This window comes from Phocoena sinus, chromosome 11, assembly GCF_008692025.1.
Source record: "Phocoena sinus isolate mPhoSin1 chromosome 11, mPhoSin1.pri, whole genome shotgun sequence".
Classification (NCBI taxonomy): domain Eukaryota; kingdom Metazoa; phylum Chordata; class Mammalia; order Artiodactyla; family Phocoenidae; genus Phocoena; species Phocoena sinus.
The window spans coordinates 82080459-82101501 of record NC_045773.1 but is presented as its reverse complement, the minus strand read 5'-3'; the positions used below and the strand labels follow the sequence as shown (position 1 = coordinate 82101501).

Here is a 21043-nt window from a genome sequence, read left to right as displayed (position 1 = left end):
GTTTGCTGTGCCTAAGAAGAGTGAAATGTTTCTTTTTGGTGAGTTAATTCTTTACTCATCACTCACTTGAGTAATTCCTTCTAATCCCCCCAATTCTCTACTTCCTCAGTAGCATTTTCCTGGCTGTGAACTTTGTTAACTGATATGCTTGATTCATGTTTCATTCTCCCACAAAATGTTCATTCCATTACAAGTTTTGCTTAGCAGGGATTCCCCATTGAGGAAATAATTGAAGAATTAATTGAGGACCACGGAAAAAACCTAATAAATTTAGAGGAGCTGATAAAATTGTCTATAGAGTAATGTACACAAAATTATGGGTTATTTAAGGCATTATCGGGCTGATTTTATCTCTATGCAATTTTTGTCTATTATCTTTTAACTTTAAAAGGAACCATTATTGTCTAGGTATCCCAGTCTTTGACAAGGAAGAGTATGTATCTCTTAGAGATATGACAAAACTAAAAAGCACACGCTATACAACATTCTCAGTTAGGGCTAAATATTTCTTCCTGAGAAAAGGTAATAAAAATATAGGACTCCCCTGGTGGTCCAGCGGTTAAGACTGCACTTCCCCTGCAGGGGGCAGGGGTTTGATCCCTGGTCAGGGAAGTAAGATCCTGTCCGCATGCCGCGCGCGATGCACACCCCCGCCCCCCCAAAAATGTTAGTAATGTGTAGTTTCTACATGTGACTTCCATATTAGACCTTGGGAGGAAAAAAAAAGAATAATGTATTTCTTCATTTTTTAATTTATTTATTGCCATTCTGGAGTAAGTACTACGTTCACATGATTCAAAAACTATAAAAATCTATACACCAAAGTTTTGTCACCAATACTGGCCTTCATGTGTCATCCAGAAAAAAAGAATGCACGTATAATATTAAGCTCTCCAAGATATATTATTTTTTAATTGAAGTATAGTTGATTTACAATATTGTGTTAATTTCTGCTGTACAGCAAAGTGATTCAGATACACACACACACACACACACACACACACACACACACATTCTTTTTATATATATGTTCTTTTCCATCGTGATTTATCACGGGATTTGAGTATAGCTCCCTGTGCTATACAGTAGGACCTTGTTGTCATCCATTCTAAATATAATAGTTTGCATCTGTTAACCCCAAACTCCCAATCTTTCCGTCCCGAACCACCCCTCCCCTTGGCAACCACAAGTCTGTTCTCTATGTCTGTGAGCCCATTTCTGTTTCATAGATAAGTTCATTTGTGTCATATTTTAGATTCCACATATAGGTGATATCATATGGTATTTGTCTTTATCTTTCTGACTTACTTCACTTAGTATGATAATCTCTAGTTCCATCCATGTTGCTGCAAATGGCATTATTTCATTCTTTTTTAATGGCTGAGCAATATTCATTGTGTATATGTACCACATCTTCTTTATCTATTCATCTGTCGATGGACATTTAGGTTGTTTCCATGTCTTGGCTATTGTGAATAGTGCTGCTTTGAACACAGGGGTACATGAAACCAAGATATATTGTTAAATGAAAAAGAGCATAGTGCAAGACAATGTGTATAATGCTACTTATTTTAAAAAAGGTAAATATATCTATATTTGAATATATACAACATTTTGCATATGTGTGTCTATAGCTATAATATAAATGTCTAGAAGGAGATAAGCTGTGTTCTAGGGTGTATTCATTTGTAAGATGTTGCCACATTTCCTCCATAGAGATTGTACTGATTTGCACCCCCAACCGAATAAGTGGAAAGGAGACCAGACCACACCTGCTTCTGCAGCCCTGTGAGAGGGATTATTTCAACTAGCATTGTCACAGATCATCTAAATGGAAGCACAAGCACCCACAGTGGAAGGAAATAGGAATCCTGATTTCTCATAAGCTTGGTGACTTTGGTTTATTACAGACTTTCTGGATAATCAGTGGCAGTTTATAGACTGGACTGATTAAAAGTTCAAGATTTAGTGGATTTGGGATATTGGTGAGATTGAGCTGCTGTGTGGTTTTAAGGTAGAACTCATTTGATTGTTTTATTAGAATGAAAATTTTAAATGTCTAAATCAGAGATCTGAAATTAGATCACTGGATTTGAAGCATTAGATCATATGCAACTGATGAGATTACTCTAGTTCAGTCGTTCTCTAAAGTGCACTTCCTCCCAAGCAACAGCATCATCGTCACCTGGAAACTTGTTAGAAGTACAAACTCCAGGGCTGGGACCCAACAATTTGTGCTTGAACAAGCTCTTAGGATAATCCTGATTTATGCTAAAGTTTGAAACTCTAGTTTTGTTTTGTTTTATTTCAAAACATGGTTAACCTAGTTTCTGTCCATCTTGGTAATATCTTTTCTCCCCAGGATGCACCTTTCTCCCATCATTCCAACATCAACATGAGTGTCTATCTTGATTTTTCCCTGCTCTGCCAGGATTAATCGTTCTAACAACCCCTACTCTGCCCACAGAGCTAGGACCCACAGACAAGCTAATGTGGTGTAAAGACACCAGCCAGAGATCACCAGAACCAAACCTGACAAAATCAGTGTAATGAATTAATGCAGCAACAGAACACTCCAAGGTAACTGGGAAATACCTCTCAACAAGATAAGTGAGAGAAACCTCTTTTATCAACAATTGAGTTACTTTAGACGACTCTGAAGAGGCTCTAAGGGGAGCGGGTCTGGGTTGGTGGCTATTTCTGAGGCGGGATTAGAAGAAGCGCGGATTAGCTAGGGATTGGGTATGGTAATGAAGAGAGGGCTGTTATCCCAGTAATAGGTGGACATAGCCGACCGGGTCTGGGGCGTCGTAAGAAGGCAGTTATCACTCAAAGTGGGGGCCGTAGTGGCATTTTACAGCTGCTGCATGATCTTGGGGAAAACATTGTTTCCTGTTTACTTTGCAGCTGGCATTACCTGTATCTGTCCTCCCAGCCCAATAACAGCAGCTTCACTTTTCTTTTTCAATTGAAGTAGGTTTTCTTCCTTTTAATCTAGACAAGGTTCCTGAGCCTCGGCTTCAAGGAACTGCTCCCCGGTTGCTTCGACTTTGGTTGTTCAGGAGACTTTGGAGAGGAAGGTGGCCGAGGTTTCCTCCTTTTCACCCCAATCCAAGGGGCCTAAGAGACGAGGCGCGGGAGAACGGCCCGCAGAGGGAACTTACGCTCTCGCATTCTCTGCCTGCTGCTGGGTTTTGAGGCCTTTCCATGCTAGGGTTGGGGTCGTGGTGGGTGGTGAGGAAGGTAGAACAGAAGGCCGACTTGCGTGAATTATCCCGGCGAGTTGCGAGGTCTCCTCCCGCGGACGCCCAGCAGCGAAGAAAGCGCCTCCCGCTGGAGGTCGGCGGTAGGGTTGCCGGGTAAAACAGAACTCCCAGTTAATTTTAATTTCAGATAAAGAACGAACAATTTTTACATACAAATGTGGCAAACCTAGTTGGTGGCTGCGCGTCCGTGAGCGGCCTTCAGGGCAGGGCGGACGGCAGGGAGGGTTCCCTTCCTTGACAATTCAGAGGCCAGAGGGCGTCTCCATCTCAGGAAATGTCACTCTTCCGCCCTTTCCACCGGCTCCGAGGGTTTGTAAACTTCCAAGAGAAAATGCCCATTTCTGACCTCTCCCGGGTTCAGCCCACTTGGGAATCTCAGAAAGAGGCATTAAATGATGGCTTGAGAACTCCTTCGCTTTGAAATATAACTCTCACTCCTTGAAGCTGAATGAATATATCATTACGTCGGAAAGGAGTGTTACTCAAAAAAAGGGGAGAAATGAGCTCCTTCAAGTCACTTACCCGAGAGGCAAATGCAAAACTAGATCCAAACGTCGCATCGAGGTATGAACTCCGATCATCAGATTCAAAGCCCATAATGCTAACCGTCACGCAGCAGGACAGTTACCTGGCGGTGTTTACGGTGATATTTAAGTGAAATGAACTAGCGGCCTCGGCTGCGGTGGAACGGGCGGCTCCTGAGCTCCCACTGCCCCGGCGGAATCCCCCGACCTCCGCCTTCCGCTCTCAGTCCGCTTTTTTGCTCCAAGTCCAATTCTTTCGTTTCTTCATTCTCTTGCATCTCCAGTTCCCGCGAGTCTTCAAATAACCTGGCTGGAAGAGCGAGCCTGTCGAAATGGTGTGTTATGCGGCGATGCGGTGCCCCCTCCCGCTCCAGTTTCAATCCTGAGGTTCGCTGTTCTCTTTGGGGTGAGCTCCTGAAACGCTGTCGGTCGCCGGGCACAGCCCGTGGTGGCCGGAATGTTCGTAACCGCAAATGCAGGTAAAACTAAAAGATACTACCCTAATCAACGCTATGCAGAATAGTTTTAAGAACCTGGTTGCAATGTATATGTATTTCTAGAAAATATAATATACCGAAACAACCTTAGAAGAAACAGAAAATCCGAGCAGACCAGTTACAATTGAAGACATAAAGTTGTCAACAAACTACCCCCGAAAAAATATCAGACGTAAGTTTCACAGGTGAATTTTAATAAACGAGTTACAGAACAGATAATTCCAATGCATTTAAAACTGTTCCAGAGTATAGATAAAGAAGAGAATTTTCGGTCTTGGAAGGCGGTGGGGGCGGAGAACAATCCAAATAATGATCTTGAAACCAAAACTGATTACCAAAAAGAAAACCACATATTCTTATTCTTATTTATGCTTAATCCTAAATAAAATAGGAGCAGAATCCAGCAGCACGTTAGAGTAAATCATTTACTATGGCAAAGTGGAAATGAGCATGAACATTGTTTAAAATTTTCAGAGCTTTAAACACAATTCACCATATTAGCATATCTAAGGAGAAACAGCATATATGCATTTAATACATGTGGGGATGGCATTTTATTATGTTAACATCCATTTTGATATATTAAAATTTTTAAATAAAAAGAATAGATAGTTCCTTACTTAACATGATAAACATATCTAACTAACATCAACATCATCCTGCTTTTCAGAGGAAACATTTTATGCCTTCTCTTTGAAGCTAGCTAGCAACATGTTAGAAAAATGTCCATTCTCACTACTATTATTTTATATTGTTCTGGAGGAACTAGACAATGCATTTAACAAGAGAAATAAATGAATTTGAAAGAAAGAGTTAAAATTATATGAAGGTATCCAAGGATTTGATAATAAAATTAAATATATTTATAAAAATAGACAAGAGAAATCAATTGCCTTCACACACACACACACACAACACGAAAGACCCCCATTTACAATAGCAACAAAAGAGATAAAACGTTGAGAAATAAATTTTCTTCAGTTTTGTTTATTCATTTGTTTTTTATTAAGATTCCACATATAAGTGATAATATTATAAATATAAATATAATATAATATTCCATTGTGTATATATACCACATCTTCTTTATCCATTCATCTGTTGATTGACACTTAGATTGCTTTCACATCGTGGCTATTATAAATAGTGCTGCTATGAATATTGGTGTGCATGTATATTTTTGAATTAGTGTTTCCATTTTCTCTGGACACATACCCAGGAATGGAATTCCTAGATCATATGGCAGTTCTATTTTTAATTTTTTGAGGAACCTCCATACTGTTTTTCATAGTGGCTGCACCAATGCACATTCCCACCAACAGTGTATGAGGGTTCCCCTTTCTCCACATCCTCTCTAACATTTGTTATTTACAGACTTTTTGATGATAGCCATTCTGACAGGTGTAAGGTGATATTTCACTGTGGTTTTGATTTGCATTTCTCTGATGATTAGAGATGTTGAGCATATTTTCATGTGCCTGTTGGCTATCTGTATGTCTTCTTTGGAAAAGTATCTTCTGGTCTTCTGCTCATTTTTTAATCAGGTTGTTTGTTTGTTTGTTTGTTGATATTGAGTTGTATGAGCTGTTTATATATTTTGGGTATTAACCCATTATCAGTCGTATCATTTGTAAATGCTTTCTCTCATTCAGTAGGTTGTCTTTTCGTTTTGTTGAGAAATAAATTTAAGAGCAAATTACAAGATCAATAGTAAGAAAACTTTAAATATTGTTGACTGAATCAAGATATGGAGAGGAAGGCATATCTATTTTCTCTACATGTTAGTCTAGGTGTTTAATATAATGCCAATAAAAATTAACATAGAATTTCGTTTTCAGATTGGATAAACAGCTTCTAAAGTTTATGTGAAAAGTAAACAAGCATTGGTAGTCAGGAAAATTCAGAAAAGAATAACAAAGAAGACACAGGCCTTTTGGGTTTTAAAACATATTACAAGCTATAATGAATAAAACATTGTAGTATGAACAGGATAGAAAAATCCAAGAGTAGGCACAAATATTTAAGAATTTGATAAAAATGGCATTTCAAGTCAGTGGAGAAAAGATAGATCATTCAGTAAATGGTACTGGGACATCTGGGTAGACTTCTAAAAAAAATTAAGTGTAATCCACACCTCACAGTTTACAACTGAATCGTTTCTACGTGGTTCAAAAATTTTAAAAGGAAAAAAATAAAACCATAAAATTCCTAGAATAAACCACATGAAAATTTTCCTTTATAGTCTTGGCACAAGGGAGGCCTTTCTTGAAATCACAGGAAACATAAAGGATTAGTAAATTTACTTAAAAATTTTAAATTTCTGTGTAACTAAAATGAACATAAACTAGAGTGGAAAAATTCCTAATTACCACAACGGGCTAATTTCCCTAATATAAAATGATCATGCAAATCAGTGTAAAGACCATCACAAAAGGAAAAAGGGAACACAAACTTCACAGAAAGAAAGTGTACATGAATATTAATTTATTCAATTTTGTTCATATTTAAAGAAATGCTAATTAATACTACAATAATATACCATTTTTCTTCTTTTGGCAAAGTTCAAAAAATTTGATGAAGATTGGGGGTGGTATCACTTTCAGATATTATTAGAGAGCTGCAAATTTTCATAACTATTAATACTTTTGAGGGCAATTTAGTAGTCTATATACATAAGTGCATATATTCTTTGACTCAGAAATTCTACGTCTAGGAATTTACCCTAGAGATATACTCATACATGGGTAAGATGATGTATGTATGAAACTATTTAATTTAGTATGGTTTATAAATAGAAAATAATTGGAAATGATGTAATTGTTAATCCATAGAGGACTGCCTAAAAAAATAAAAAATCTACATAATGAAATATTATACAACTGTCAAAAATAAAGAGGTAAATCTATGTCTATGGCTATGGGAAAAACTCCAAGATATATTGTTAAATTAAATAAGCAAAATGGAGAGCTGTATGCATAATATTCTACTATTTGTGTAAAATAATGGAGATAAATTATAAATAAATATTTGCCTCTATATGTATAAAATATTTCTGAAAACCTACAGAAGAAATCAAAGGTTTTGGCTGTTTCTAGGGGAATGAATTAGATGACGGGGGGTAGGAGTAGGATGGAAATTTTTATTAAATAGTTCTTAAATTTGAAAATGTTTAAATAGATGGGGAGGGTGAAGGAGAGGGAGAGAGGGAGACTAGTACATATCCAGGATCCCTTATTCACAGTTCCAAAATCTATAAAATTCTGAAAACTTTTTCCCCCCATGAATTTGGCACTAAAACTCATCTGAGGCAAATCTCGAAGTGAACTGAACTCGGATTTTATTTTTAATAGTCTTAAAAAAGCTGAATTCTGAAACACAGTTACTCCCAAAGGTTTATGTGTAACGAACACCATATACTCACCTACATTTATAAGTATTCATTTTGCCATATTTGCACTCTCTCTCACATACTCTCTGGCTGAAGTATTTGATAGCAAATTATAGACATCATGATATACCACCCTTGAACACTTCAGTTCCCATCTCTAAAAAATAAGGATATTTTCCGGGACTTCCCTGGTGGTCCAATGGTTAAGACTCTGTGCTCTCAATGCAGGGGGCACAGGTTGAATCCCTGGTTGGGGAAATAAGACCCCACATGCCACACAGTGCAGCAAAAAAAAAAAAATCTTAAAAAATAAGGATATTTTCCTACAGAACTGCAATACCATTGTCAAGCTCAACAGAAGAGAAAAGTCAAACGGAGATGTTTCAATGTATTCCCTTTTGTACTTTTTGTATTTTGAATCTGTGGCTCTATAACTTATTCAATAGATAATACAATTTTAAATTAGAAACAAATTGGATGAGACCTTTAATACATAAAATTGACCAGAAAGCTTGGGATCTGTCAAGCCATCATTAAAGGACAGGAAAGGATTCACAAGTACCCAATTAATAATAGAGATTGAGAGAAAAATCATTTCACTTTAATGTCCAACTAATTTGGGGCTGGTGTGCGTAGAGCTTTCATCAAGTCAGTACTGACAGAAGCACGGTAGGCACAGAAAGCCAACCCAAATCCAACACAAGTGTCTATTGCTTTGAAGTAAGATTTTGTTCTCTCTGTCATAGAGAGTCCAATGTAATCAACTTGCCATTAGGTGACTGGCTGTTCCCACTGGGATATTACACCATATCTAGGGTTTCGGATTTGTTGTGGTTCAACAGTGGTGCTGTCTTGATTAGCTTTAGTGAAAGAAAGCCTTTTTTTCTTTTTTTGAGAGTATGCACATCCTTTATCATGGTAGTCATGGTCACCATGTTCAAAAGTTCCTTGATCAAACACTGAGCTGAAAAAACAGTTGCTGACATCCATAGGGCAGATCAGCGTACCCACTTGCTTACTGAAACCTCTTACATGGTGGGTTAGTGAAGATTTGTATGGGACACAAATAGTTTTACACTTGAATCTCACAACATACCAGCTAGTTCCCTCAATCTCTGTGTTACCAATCCTCCAAAACATTTCCTCCTCCTTCCCCTCCTCCTTCTTCTTTTCTTGAACTTACGACATAACACACAGAAGAGTCAGTATCCCAATATGCCTGTTTCCAGATTCAGGTGACCCTCAGTCTTTTTAGTAAGCCATGTAGTCAGCATTTATTCTTGTCTCTGAGCTAATGGCATTTTAAATATTTTGAGTAGAAAGTCCCAATTCTAAGTTAAAAATAATCCCTTCTGTACCAAGACACTCATCAAGGTACTGCTATAGGGGAATCTTCCTCCAAACAGACAAGTGGGAGCCAGTCTTTCTCTGGACCACAAGGAACTCCAATGTGCTGTCCACTTGACCCTAGAGTCTAACCGGCCTGAGTCCTATAGTTGACCTACTTAACAAGCACACATAAGCCAGTTAAGGAGCCTAATTAACTGTTAGTGAGATATTTGAGAGCATGAAAACTGTGTTTACTTGTCACAGATAGGCATCAAAAATGGAAAAGAATAACACATTTAAAGCCCAAGAGAAGTTGAGCATTTACTCCCATTTTATAGTTTTTAGGAAAGTTGTACTGAGGGCTTTGCAAGTGAGGTATGCTGGAGAAAGTGATCAGGATTGGGGACAAGTTTTCTTCATGCTGGTGCTCTTAATACACAGTTATTGGATATTTGGAAGAAGCTGAAGTAAAGGGTGAAGCTTGAGCTTATTTAATGACCGCAGATGGCTAGGTTGCGTAAAACAACTAAATAAATTTACACAGCTACAGTTTTGGAGTTAAAATGCATCATGGGGGCTTCCCTGGTGGCGCAGTGGTTGAGGGTCTGCCTGCCGATGCAGAGGACACGGGCTCGTGCCCCGGTCTGGGAAGATCCCACATGCCTCGGAGCGGCTGGGCCCATGAGCCATGGCCGCTGAGCCTGCGCATCCGGATCCTGTGCTCCGCAACGGGAGAGGCCACAACAGTGAGAGGCCCGCGTACCGCAAAAAAAAAAAAAAAAAAAAAAAAAAAAAAAGCATCATGGAAACTCCATTCACATACAAGATGCTTTTTTGTTACTGTGATAAAATAAATAAACAACGAGGTTCCATTAAAACAAAGCAAAACATAGTTTAATCTATGAATTACCACCATTCTGTTTGGCATAACAAAATTAATGAATGACAAACAGTACTTATAATTATGCTCTTTGGTACTAATAAAGGTAATTTAATAGGTTTTGGACTGATTTTATATTACTACTAAGAATCCAGACAACTTTGTAGCAAACAAACAAACATATAAAACCAAAACAAACAAAAAAACAAAAAAAAGGAAGGAAGGAGGGAAGAAAAGTAGGAAGGAAAGAAGACCTCTATCAATATGTCGGGGCCTGGTCAAATAAATTGCCAGGCATGTACTTGATGTACTATTATTATGCAGCCACTAAATGAGTTAGACCTGCCTGACTGATAAAGATGTCTGGGATACATGACGTGAAAACGTTAAAATAAGTGATGGGGGAAAAGCTAAATGTAAAATAGCTCAATGCCTGTCTATCCATCTATCTATCTAACGTGTGTGAGAGACAGAGATGAGAATTATACATGCAAATTCCAAGCTAACGGTGACAGCGGTTATCTCAGGGAGCTGAGGCTTAGGAGGGACAGGATGGGATTTCACCTTTTACTTTATTAATTTTGGCATTGTCTGAGCCTTTTAAAAAGTCATAGGTAATGTATTAATTTTTTAAATGTGTTAAAAATAAGCATTTTCAATAATTAACGGTTTGTGCTTCATCTGTGTTTTCAGTTTAAAACCTATCTGGGGCCCACACACGTAACGAATTCTGATTATGTGATTCACAGTTGAAATCGAACCGGACGCCCAGGAAATTGGCGGCTGGTTCCAGGTGAGGCACGCTTAGGAGGTAGGAAACGAGACACTGAATCCTAGACCGGCCGGAAGTGCCCGTGCGCGGTGGGCCCCGCGGCGGGCTGGTGTCTTTCCCGCAGGGCCATTGTTCCCGGCGCGCTCCTCCCAGCGTCGGGGCGGGAGCCCCCAACCACCTCACCTTTTCCAGGTCCGGTGAGTCGGCCCGGGAACCGGGGTTGGGTGGGTGTGGCTGAGAAAGGGGTGTGGAAAGTGAGCCTCGGCCCCGGGGAGGGCGGAGTTGGGGGAGGGGCAGTGGTCGTGCCCCGCGATCCTGGAGCCGGTCCGTCACCCGGGCTGGGGGGATGTTACGCGGGAGAGGTCTCGGGGAGGGTCACTGCGGTGAATAACGGCAGCAGGATTAGGACTCAGGGCAGGAAACGCCTGGAGTCTGGGGAAATATCCTCGGGGACAAGGAAGTTAAGGACAAATTTGTAAAGACTTTTTGCAGCCTTCCTCGTGGGGAGCCAGTGTCTATACACTCTCACTCTTTGGTTCTGAAAGCAGATGAAGGGGCGTTGAATGGACTGCTTGTCAAGTGCAGAATGTGACATTTTCCGATTCCCTTTCCCCTAGTTCATTGATTCTCAAACCTTGGAGTGCGTACAAATCCTTGGGGAGCCTAGAAATTAAAGGTACATAATAAGGGCTCCCTGCTCTTCCCCTCCCACCCCTAAGCCCCAGATTCCGATTCCCTAGCTGTCTGCCACAGGGCCTGTCAAGCTGGAATTCAGCTTCTGGTCTGCACTCCTGACATTTTGGAGACACTCAGTCCTCCTGGGTCTCAGGCACTGCCTGGATATGAGCACACTTTTCTCTTGGGCTTCTGTGGACTCTTAGGACTGTCCGCACAAAGAATTTGACCTTAAGAAACTTACTTAACTTCCCCTGGCTCCCATTTCTTATCTAGTGAAATAGTGATTGTAATCAAACCTCAGAGGGTAATTGTGAGGATTAAATGTGGTCTTGTATCTGAAAGCATGTTGTAGACTGTTGTACAGTGTTGGCTCTTACTCTTAGGAAGCAGCAGAGCAGTGTGGAAAGCTCACAAGACTTGCAGTCGACCTAAGCTTTCCTTTCTGTAAATTTAGTAAAAATGAAAGCAGCCTTAATGGTTGTTTTGAAGATTAATTTAAAAAACTCAAGTAAAGATTTCAATAAAAGTTAGTTTATTTAGTCAAAGACAAGAACAACAGGGACTTCCCCGGTGGTCCAGTGGGTAAGACTCCGCGCTCCTAATGCCAGGGGCCCGGGTTCTATCCCTGGTCAGGGAACTAGATCCCGCCCCCCTAACTAAATGATCCCCCGTGCCGCAAATAAGACCCGGCGCAGCCAAATAATTAAATTAAAAAAATTATTTTTAAAGGCAAGAGCAATATTTCCATTTATTCTTTCTCTAATTTGATTTTTATACAGTGAGTCTGAACTTTTTAACCATTCTGAGTGATCTGTATGGCCCTTAATTCCTCCATAAACTCGTATGGTATTATTGCTATTTCTTTTTCACATTAAAAAACTGAGATTGAAGCAAGATAAATTGGCACAAGGTCGAACAATTAGTAAAAGTTAGAACTGGAATAAAACCTAGGTCTGGGTAACTTGAAAACCTATGCTTTTTGTACATTATGACCTTATATTTTCCACTATTCTCATCTTTGGTTACCAAGTCACTTTACTTTCAGTGAAGAGCTTTAGGTGTACGACAGTTGCTTATATTATCAGTTTTTTATCATTAACTATTGCCACTTTTCTACCTAAACAATGATTTTTACTGCTTAGGAGGGAACTTCCAAAGGTGTTTCTAAAACATAGCTCCAGCTAGAGGGTGCCTTTTAAGCTGTTCAAGACCAAAATGAATACAGACTCCAAGGAGGTTATATCCCTGGATGTTCAAGCTCGTGATGTTTGGGAAGAACTGACCGTGAAGGCAGAGGCAGAAAGTCACCTCCAAATGCAGGAATCCGGACTGAAACGCAGTAATCCACTGGCAAGGGAGATCTTCCGAAGGCGCTTTCGACAGCTCTGCTACCAGGAGACCCCTGGACCAAGGGAGGCTCTCACCCGACTCCGGGATCTTTGCTACCAGTGGTTGAGGCCGCATGTGAGCACGAAGGAGCAGATTCTGGACCTGCTGGTGCTGGAGCAGTTCCTGTGTATCCTGCCCAAGGAGGTGCAGGGCTGGGTGCAGGAACACTGTCCAGAGAGTGGGGAAGAGGCAGTGATTCTGCTGGAGGATCTGGAGAGAGAGCTCGATGAACCACAACATGAGGTAGGAAGGGAGATTCGCCAGGGAAAGAGTATATGTAGGTCACCAAGGACCTTTGTGTCCTCTGCTTTGTATCCTCTTGACTTTGCTGATTAAATAAGACTCAGCTTTCTGCTTCTCTCTGGGAAATGTTTCTTTAGACAATTAATTTCTTCAGAAGCCACATCTTGTCTCTTTATTTCTAGATGGTAGCCTACAGACACCGACGAGAAGTCCTCTCTAAAGAGACAGTGTCTCTAGGAGAGCAGATGTCACTGGGCCTTCAGTCCCAGCCTAAGGAGCCCCAGCTCACATGTGACCCTGCTCAGGAGCCCCACCGTATCGGAAAGACAGGTGAGGGACAGGATTTATCTGGTGTTGAATATATCCCACCTGGTCAAGTACAAACCAACAAAAAACCAGAGCTGGGAAACCAGGGGGTCAGAGGACGCTTTACCAGCAATGTTCAGTGCTTCCGAGTGCCTAGTGTGCTTGTCTTTGTCCCGATCCTCTGCATGCAGTCTTCCCCTGGGTACCATCCTGGAAGCTCTCTTGTCTGCTGGCACATGGTACATTAGGAAGACTTTTAGGAATCACTGTGGAGCACAACTTTAGAGAATGGGCTTCAAGGTTTGACAGACAGGTTCATATCATGGCTTTGCCTCTTGGAAGCTGCTTGTACCTGGGCAGGTTACTTAACTGATTGATCAAGGTTTTTTCCTCTGCAAAATTGGGTTAATAATAGTATTGTCTTAGTCTGCTCAGGCTGCTGTAACAGAATATCACAGACTGGGTGGCTTAAACAGCAGAAGTTTTTTTTCTCATAGTTCTGGAGGCTAGAAGTTGAAGATCAGAGTTGGTTTCTGGTGAGACCTGTCTTCCTGGCTTGTAGAGAGCGGCCTTCTTGCTGTGTCCTCACATGGGCATTCCTCTCTGCATGTGCCTGTGGAGAGAGGGAGAGAGAGACAGAGTCAGAGAGCCTCTGGTAGTTCTTCCTCTTCTTCTAAGAACATCAGTCCTATTGGATTATGGCCCCACCTTTAATTACCTTAATTATCTCCCTAAAGACCTTGTCTCCAAAAACAGGGCTTCCCTGGTGGTGCAGTGGTTAAGAATCCGTCTGCCAGTGCAGGAGACACGGGTTTGAGCCCTGGTCTGGGAAGATCCCACATGCCGCGGAGCAACTAAGCCCGTGTGCCACAACTACTGAGCCTGCACTCTAGAGCCCGTGAGCCACAACTACTGAGCCCACGCTCCTAGAGCCCGTGCTCCGCAACAAGAGAAGCCACCGCAATGAGAAGCCCGCGCACCGCAACGAAGAGTAGCCCCTGCTTGCTGCAACTAGAGAAACCCGGGTGCAGCATCGAACACCCAATGCAGCCAAAATTAAACAAATAAATAAACAAAAACAGGGCTTCAACATATGAATTTGCAGTGGGGATAACACAGTTCAGTCTATAACAAAAATGTACCTCAGAAGATTGTTGTGAGCGTTGAATACAAACAATTTGTGAAAAACACTTGGCACGCATTATGCTTAATATATAGTAACTGTTCTCATCAGAAACTAGTGCCACCCTTGTCAATTTGGGTTTACATTTGCAGTCAGAAGATACGAGATATGCTTAGTAGGTGGCAAACTGGATGAGAAAATCCAGTGGAATTTCCTTGTATGCAATCTCCTTAGTGGTGTCAGTACTGGGCACCAGTGGGTATAGTAGTGGGCACTTGGGGCTGAGTCGGCTGCCTTCCCATTCTAGCTCTCCCTGCAGCATTTGGCTCCAAATTCTGTCGAATTTCCCACACATAACATCACAGCCTCTTTCTGGCTTCTTGTTACCCTTCTGGTAACCCATCTACAGCAGAGGTTTCCTGTTTTCATTTTCAGATTACCTCCATATGTATCCAAGTCACAGCTTTTCTTGCTGCTCTGCCTCCTGCTTCTATTCATTTCATTTATCCTACCAATCATACAGTTATCATGGATTTTGGAACACATCTCTTGATTTAAATTAAAATTATATTTGATGAGTAAATTCTGTGCACACTGCAGACCTTCCTCTGACTCCCATGACTTCATCTTATTAAAATTCTTTCTGGTTTCATTTTCCCCCTTTATGAGCATCTTTCCAGTCAGTTCCTTTGCTACTTTCTTCCTCCTCTCCCCATGAACTTGGATTTTTCATTTTCCATTTATTTTCTCCTTTCTTCTACTTTCCAAACTGCACCTAGAACCCTTCTTCCAGGGTACATCTGAGTAAGTCTATTCCCCCATCCATCCATCTAGTCATTCATTCATTCAACAAATATTTATTAAGCATCTACAGTGGCTACGGGAGAGTATCCAGAGGGCATCTACAGATCAGAGAATTCTCCCTATAGGACTATCAATGCAGGTCTGTGTTATACATTTAGGACAAGCTTATTTTGTAAAGCAACATAGTGTTTGGGATTAAAAGGACCAAATCGAAGTTCCAGCTGTTTGGTTTTTTAGCCAAGCAACACTTAAAGTTACTTTATATCACCGAGTTTGAATTTCGTTTAGAATTCTTAGTGAGAGTAAAAAAAATACGAATAATGCATAAGTTTACATAGTAAAAAGTAAAAGTTCTCCTCTAAGTCCAACTCCCCAGGAGTAACCACTCTTGTCAAATTGCTGTATATTTTCCAGACTTTTTTCTAAATATAGAGTCTGTCTAGCTATATGTCTGTCTGCCTTTTTATTTTTTTCCTAGTTCGTTTTTTCTTTTTCCTAGTTCTTTAAAGAAGTGGGGTAATAGCATCAGGGGGTTTGTGGTGAATTAGTTTGATAATGTATGTGAAAGTGCTTTGTAAGTCATGGAAGGCTGTATAAATGATAATTATTAAAAGGTGAGAAATGTCTTCATTTTTATAGTCTACCCAGTTCCTTTGTGCATTTCAGATATAAATGTGAAGTTTGGGCAGCAGTACTGATCTCACTTGTGGCCCATTTCTTCTCTGCAGGCACATTTCTGTTTTGCAAACCTGTTGTCATCTCCCAGCTAAAAGGAGGAGAAGAACCATGGTCTCACCCCACAGGAGTCCTAAGAGGTACCTATCCAGGTGTGTGAGGGACAGTGCAGTTAGATGTGGGAGAAAAAGCCAGATGTTGGTTAAAGGAGGGGGTTGGGGGCAATTTTCCTTGGGCTTTTCTGGGTTGCAAGGTGGGAATCACACCTGGGGAACCCTAAGAATTCCACAGCAGCTGCTCTCTAGCGTTTAGACAGTTTGGGTGTGTTTGTCTCCATTCTCACCTTCAACTCCTCCAAGCAGAGAGGGTCTAATTGGGTTGATTGGACACTGTCCAACATGAACCAGTCCTACAGGCAGGCTTTGCCTCAGGGCTGGTCCCTGGGCCGGTCAGTTGAGGCCATAGTAGTAGTGCTGATTTCAGTCCTTTGTCTTTTATTCGTTCAGCAAATATTTATTGATCAGCCACTATGTGCCAAGCTTGCTTCTCAGGGAATAAACCAGAAAGGTCCTGTTTCCGTGGAGATGAGATTGTAGCAAGGGGGAGACAATAAGCATACAAATAAGCAGATGATACGTTAGGAGGTGGTGTTATGGAATGAAGCACAAATAGAACTGCCTAAGGGGGTTATGACTGCTATGGATAGGGCACACAGACTGTAGTTTTAAATAGAAGAATTAGGGTGAGAATTGAGCAAAAACTTGAAGGAAGTGAGAGAGTGAGGGTTGCTGTTATCTGAGGTCCGAGCTTTCCAGAAAGAGAGAGGCGCTAGAGCAAAGGCTTTGTGCTGGGGATGCACCTGGGATGGTTATGGATTAGAAACATAAAGTACTACCTGAAGCACCTAGAATAGGAGAAGCTCAGCGCTTGTTCCATAAATGACTGACTGAATGAATGTATACATAAGGTCAGTTTCCTTGGAAAGGGTCACTTGGAGGCTCCCAGCCTCACAGAGGGGAGGGAGTTCTCAGGGAAGACTCTAAAGAAGCCACTCTGATCCTGACCCTTCTCTTCCCGTGAAGAAGTATAAAAAAAATTCTCTCCAGGCCCCATCCATGTTGGGGTGGATCAAGCTGCATTTCTCCAAAGAGGGCAAACCTCCCTCATTACCTAGAAGAAGGTGTTAACACACTGGCCCTTCTGCTTCTAACCTCCTCCCTACTCTATGACGTAGAGTGACATCAGAATAGAAGCACCTTGCATTTCTGTGCACATAGTGACCCTCCTGTCACTAGGCTCAGGGAACAAGTGACATTTGCCTGGTCTTTTTTGTTTCAGATGGAATGACCAAGACTGAGAACAGAGAGTTGGTGCTAAGGAAAGACTGTCCTAAGAGAGTGGAACCACATGGGAAAATGTCTTACGGACAGACCTGGGAGATATCACAGCAGGATCCGCGACACAGAGAAGTTGGTGACTGCAAGGGTGGGGTAGAGAGGCACTGGGGAAACCCCTTAGGAGCCGGACCACACAAATGTGAAGAATGTGGGAAGAGCTTTGCTCAGAGCTCAGGTCTTGTTCGACATCAAAGAGTTCACACTGGAGAAAGACCCTACGAATGTAATGAGTGTGGGAAAACCTTCAGTCGGAGTTCGGGTCTTTTTAATCACCGAGGAATCCACAATATTCAGAAACGGTACCACTGTAAGGAGTGTGGGAAGGCCTTCAGTCAGAGTGCCGGTCTCATCCAGCATCAGAGAATCCACAAGGGAGAAAAGCCCTATCAGTGCAGCCAGTGCAACAAGAGCTACGGTCGGCGTTCATTTCTCATCGAGCATCAGAGAAGCCACACAGGGGAGCGACCTCACCATTGCAGCAAATGTGGGAAAAGCTTTAATCGCCACTGCAACCTTATCCGCCATCAGAAGATCCACGTGGTGGCAGAGCTGGTCTAATCCAAGCTGTATGCAAGTTTTCCAGATCACTGGCCAAGTCGTGCGGGGTAGGTTGAGACTAGAAAACGCCTTTCTTCCGTCTCCACTAAGTGTATTTTGGTCTGGGGACATTCAAAGAGGCAGGTTTGGGTTTTTGAAGCTGCTACTTTCCCTTTGGCTCCTTTGCGCCTTCCTGTTCTTAATACCCCCGTCTCTCTTATTTATTCTCTTTGAGATGGCTGCTAAACTTTTCTAATAATGTAATAAATGGCACTGCTAAAGCCAACATGCTAGAAAGATCTGTATCTGTGTTTAACCCCTAAAGATCCCGTAGAGCTCTGCTGATGTTTTACAGTAAATGGGTCTTTGGTGTTCCCCGTGACCAGTACCTGCATAGTAAATACCTTTTGTGCCTACTGCTTCCCTCTGACACCTGCGTGATGCTCCCCTGGGATAGTGACCAGCACTGGCTGGGTTCCACTTACTTAACCACAGTTGGTCCTCACAACAACCACACAGGGAAATGAGTATTATCATTATCCTGTTTTACAGATGAGGAATTGAAGATTCACAAAACCCAAGCCTCAGCACCAAGGCTTAAACCCTGGACTTTTATTTTTAGTAACTTTAAATTATGGAATAATTTTAGACTTATAACAAAGTTGCAAAGATAGATAGAGTGCTTATATACTGTTCACCCAACTTCCTCTAGTGTTAACATCTCACATCGGGTCTTCTTAGTTAAACCCTTGGCTTTTGACTCCAAATTCCAATCTGTTTACAGTGTCATGCTTCATACTGGTATTCTCAGATTCCCTCATTTGAGCTTAGTCACCTGAAATTCCCTTAGTGCTTTCCCATCACATCTTCAGCGTTACAAAAAGTCATCGGTATTCTGAGTACAAGACATCGGAGCATTGGGTCATCATCCATAAGATGCTTTAAAAACGACCATATTAAATCTCCTGAGTTTTTCCCTTCTGACACTTTGCTTAGGTCTGGAGTTGTCTGCTGATGTTCTGATCTAATCTCATGTCCATTGTTTTTTTCACACTTAGGATCCTGGTGAATGCTCTCATTCAGTGTTCTACATACCTTCCCATATAACTGGAACTGCTATCCCTTTATCAGTCCTGACCTTTCCATCTGAAACAATAATCCAGTGAAAAGAAGGGACCTGTTGTAAGGGAGAAAATCTTCCAAATGAAATGCAAGAGTAGGAAGTTTGTGTATATCTGAAAAGTATATGAAGAGGGAATAATATGAGAAGGGCATGAGAAAGATGAAATCTGTGGTGCCAGGGGCCAGAAAGACAGAGAACATGTACATGGGATGAAGAAAGGAAGGAAAAGTTCAGACAGTGGACATCAGTCGGTAAAAGGACTGAAGATGGGCATAGGAACTTATCCAGAATGGTACAGAATGGTTATGGATGTGTCAAGATTTGACTGTGCAGGGCAAATATGCAGCAAACTGTCAACATGGTAACTAGGGTGGATGGGGGATTATATGGCCCTTTCACATTCTGTGTTACTTATCTTTGAACTGTGAATGTGATGATCCTACAGAGGTGGTATGGACCCCGCTTCCCAGTTACTAGAGATGATGCCATGTACACACACAAGAATGTATGAAAAATTTATTACTCTCATCATGGAACTCTCTGGAGATAGCAGGGCAGCACCCAAGCTGGTCCAGAACTGGCTTGAGTAGCATAAGGAGAGTGAGAGTTAGTGGCCCTGGTTTTTATTGTGATTAGGGGATGGGTCCAGGAAATAGTTCTCATTGCACAAATAGATAAGGGCTTGCATAGCTTGAACTTCCTTCAGGTGCCAAGTGAGGAGGCACTGGGATTTCTTATAAACTTGCCCAGATGTGGGGCAGAAGGGAAGGGGAAGATAGAGGTTGAAAGCTGTCAGTGATCAAACATCAAAAATGGAGTCAAGATTTTTTAAAAATTACAGTTTAAAGAGAATCAATTCAGGAGATGCTTTTATTTGCCATGTGATTCTGGTCTCTCTGTCCTTATAAACTAAGGAGTAATTACAAATTTAGCATTCAATCAATTTTTTAAAAAATGTGTGTAACCAGAAAAAACATGTGTTAAAAAACCAAAAATTCATACTTGTCCATTTGACTTCCTGAAACTCTCACTTCTGCAGAGTGGCTCACCTCCCTGTGAAGTCAGCTGAGGCTTTCTAGAAAAGGGGAGCCCCCAGAGGCAGCCTTTCCCCTCACCAGCCTCTTAAAGGGGATGTGGCTTATGGGACCAGAGGTCAAATTTCAGGGATTCCTGATCTGTTTGGAGACATAACTCCTTCTTTCCTTCTCGAGAGGATCAGCTGGGACCTATGAGTAATTAAGAACATTTAGATTCAAAAGGGCATTACTATGGTAGTGATTAATTTTAATACACTGAGGACCCATAATGTCCATCATATTTTCAAAAGGGTTGGAGAACTAAATGAAGTCAAGAACCACTGCTCGAGGGGTGGTGGAGCCTATTCAGAAAGAGCCCTGACTCACCCACTTTTGTTTTGTATCATACACACACACACACACACACACACACAGAGTCCCACATCAACCTTTTCATCTGCTCTCCTGGTTCACCAAGTTCTCTCTCCAGATCCTCCAGCACAGTCACCACCTCCTCTTCGCATTCTGGATGACATCCTCACACTCGGACCAGTTGCTGGTCATCCTACCCTTGAATATTTAACAAGATGATACCCAATGCATCAGAGGCCAATGCTTTGGGGGCACTTTTAAGGTATAGAACTAACTGTTGAACAGAAAGGTATTACTATCAGATGAGCTAGATGAAGGCTGTAACCAGGAGATTCTCTGAAGCTCATACAGCAAGAAGTTAACTCAGAACTCAACCCACAATTTGGGAAATCCTAGATGTCTTCTACATTCTGTTCACCCTTGGGAAACTTTCTTTGACTCGTAGAGAAAATGCAGGTATCTGAGGCAGTGTTTCCAGGTTTGCCCAATCCCCTCGGGAGCAAGGTAGAGAAATGGAGAGAGAAGGAATATACTAGACTTCTCTTTGAGATCACATCAAAGGCTGGCTTTCATCATAGCTCATGCTGTACCCTTTCACAGTGGCAGTACCTAACCAAGTGCTTGATGTCATTTGCCACTTTCCAACTTCCTCCACTTCTATTATTTACTTTCCTGAATCTGTTTCCTTAGGTCTGACTGAAATTCCAGTCTTATTCATGGGACT

At 41.5% G+C, this 21043-nt stretch overlaps 1 protein-coding gene across 2 annotated transcripts; it reads left to right on the top strand.

Annotated features, from left to right (window-relative positions):
- The first annotated feature begins 10755 nt into the window (after positions 1 to 10755).
- ZSCAN9 (zinc finger and SCAN domain containing 9) lies at positions 10756 to 17929 on the top strand. Of its 2 annotated transcripts, none has more exons than XM_032649277.1 (5): positions 10756 to 10853; positions 12477 to 12966; positions 13149 to 13296; positions 15928 to 16014; positions 17213 to 17929. In XM_032649277.1, the coding sequence occupies exons 2-5, from the start codon at positions 12550 to 12552 to the stop codon at positions 17827 to 17829; spliced, it is 1269 nt and encodes a 422-aa protein (XP_032505168.1). In that variant the 5' UTR covers positions 10756 to 10853; positions 12477 to 12549; the 3' UTR covers positions 17830 to 17929. The 2 variants fall into 2 exon arrangements, with proteins under 2 accessions (XP_032505168.1, XP_032505166.1); XM_032649275.1 differs by having other exon boundaries at positions 15928 to 16026.
- The last annotated feature ends 3114 nt before the right edge of the window (positions 17930 to 21043 follow it).